Source organism: Cynara cardunculus, assembly GCF_001531365.2.
Source record: "Cynara cardunculus var. scolymus isolate 2C chromosome LG 5, CcrdV1, whole genome shotgun sequence".
Classification (NCBI taxonomy): Eukaryota; Viridiplantae; Streptophyta; class Magnoliopsida; order Asterales; family Asteraceae; genus Cynara; species Cynara cardunculus.
Genome location: NC_037532.1, coordinates 31,922,266 through 31,924,560, shown reverse-complemented (window position 1 = coordinate 31,924,560; position 2,295 = coordinate 31,922,266). Strand labels below are relative to the sequence as shown.

Below are 2,295 nucleotides of genomic sequence, written 5' to 3'. Positions count from 1 at the left end.
ATATAATATATATATATATATATATTTATTAGTATATAAAATATAATATATATATATATATATATATGTTATTTCACCATATGAAATCAAACACAATTTTATTTTATAATCGATTTCATCCTCATTAAATCAAACACCATTCTCGTCTATATGTTATTTCATCCCATAAAATCCATGATCACTCCTCTTTTTCACAATTTTCATCCTCGTCATCATCGTTAACAATCAAACCCTTGTCATCATGCATCCTCAAAAACCCTTCATTTGTCAAATTTCTGAACAATATCAGAAAGATTTTGAGTTCGATTGAATTATCATTTCTGAAATCAACACGACGATCATCTTCTTGATTAAAAATCACGTAATTATATTCTCTTCTTATCGTTGATCCAATCCAAGGAGTAGAGACCACAAATAACACCATCAAAAAAGCCGTAACTCGAAATCTCAATCCATCAACAAGCAGCAACTTGATTAAACGAACAAGATCAGGAAATTTGGATCGTAAATGATGATGAATATAAGCGGCCATAATTGCATTCGAAATAAAAAAAAAACGCAATCAGCGAACATATAATTATCAATCACTTTAAAACTATCGTTGAAGAAGAAAACTAGAAAAGAGATTAGTTAGGGATCAATCGATTTGTTGAGAAACTAAAATTAAGAAATTAGCATTTATGATCGACGATTATTCTGGTGGTGAAGGTGTGATTGGAAACTTTGGGGCTATTGAAGGATTTCAAGTCTGCAAATTTGCAGCCATTAATGGAGATATCGACCTTCGATGGTGGATCATCGTGAACAGAGACATCTTATATGATCTGCTTCTTCGAATCCATGGAGGAACAAAAACCTAATAACCAAGAATTGGTGGACAGCAGGAGCTCAAGCAACAACTTTCTAATGGCATCAAAAAAGCAAAACTGTCAATTTCATCCGGAATCCACAGGGTCCAAAACCTAGTAGCAGCATGGTTTCCACCTACAAGCACGACGAGATAGTATTCAGATTGAAAGTAGAAATTTGGGAGGTGTTCACCAGAGACGAAGTGGTTGCCGGCGACGAAGATAGATAAAGATGGTTTTCGGCGATGGAGATGGTTGTCGGCAATGGAGATGGTTGATACATATTGTATTTAAAAAAAATTATTTACAATATTATTCAATAAATATTTATAATAAACACCATTGAAGTGTTTTTAATAATATTAATATTAATTTCATCAATAAAAACTAAATAGTTGTTAACTTTTTTTATGTATATAATATTTATATACGGTAAATAAAAAAAATAAATTCACACATACTTTTCTCATCTTTGGTGAGGTTTGAACCCACTGACTTATTAAGAAGTCAAAGACTCACATACTGCTAGGCCAGAAAGTCTTTTGGTAATAGTTGTTAACTTATTATCATTATAACAACCAAATATTTAAAATGTATATTTTTAAAGAGGATTTTAAATTATAAAAAACCCATATATTTCAACATAATTCAAACTAAAAACAACACTTTATGAAAAATTAAAGGAAAGAAAGATTCACAAGTTCATGAACCGACCATCTGGAGCAAACTTGCTCTTCGACAATGGTATCTAACAATGGCTTCTTTGATCTACACGTCGATATCCGATGTTTAAACTCTAGCGACGACATTTCTTCAGTATCCTCCAATCTCGACTTTAGCGGTGTCGGCACATTTTCTATGCAAATCCTTCTGTCATCAATCTTTTTAGCGGTTATAAAAAGAAAACCCAAGTCAGCAGTGGTGATAACAGCGTTAACTTTGTTCATTGGAAACATAACATATACAGATGCAAATTCGAGATCTTCATCTGCGTTAAGTGCAGAGAACCGTGCTCCAACACGGAGGGACTTGGAGTGGACAATGAACGAGTTCGGTGATTCCATCATGACTTCCGCCGCTTTGATTGGTTCTCGAAATCTTCGAATTTCGTTATTCGGGAAAATTACTTTCGTAGCCCTCGAGAACTTCCCGTCTTGGTGTGTTAGTGTACACGAGACGTAGTTACCCATTTGATTTGATTTAATCAAGTCAATAAAATGACACGATATTTTTCGAGTGAAGACTAAAGATGGGAGGGTGGGGGGTTATATAAGAGATTTAAAAATATTTATTAAAAAAAGAAAAAAGAAAAAAAAAGAAAAAAGAAAATATGACAGTTGGGACTTGGGAAGTAGAATGAGTTGACAAATAATTGGGTTTGAATCCGCGTTGCGATTTTAATTTAAAAAAATATTTTTTTTTTCTTTTTTCTTTTTGCTAAATACAT

General features: G+C 32.7%; 1 protein-coding gene across 1 annotated transcript; it reads right to left on the bottom strand.

Moving 5' to 3' along the window:
- Positions 1-1,465: 1,465 nt before the first annotated feature.
- On the bottom strand, positions 1,466-2,080 carry LOC112513559. Its single transcript, XM_025119858.1, has one exon. The coding sequence runs from the start codon at positions 2,036-2,038 to the stop codon at positions 1,526-1,528; it is 513 nt and encodes a 170-aa protein (XP_024975626.1). The 5' UTR covers positions 2,039-2,080; the 3' UTR covers positions 1,466-1,525.
- Between the last annotated feature and the right edge of the window lie 215 nt (positions 2,081-2,295).

Excerpts from the sequence above, each read along its gene's own strand:
- LOC112513559 (XM_025119858.1), bottom strand. The coding sequence starts at position 2,038 with ATGGGTAACTACGTCTCGTGTACACTAACACACCAAGACGGGAAGTTC.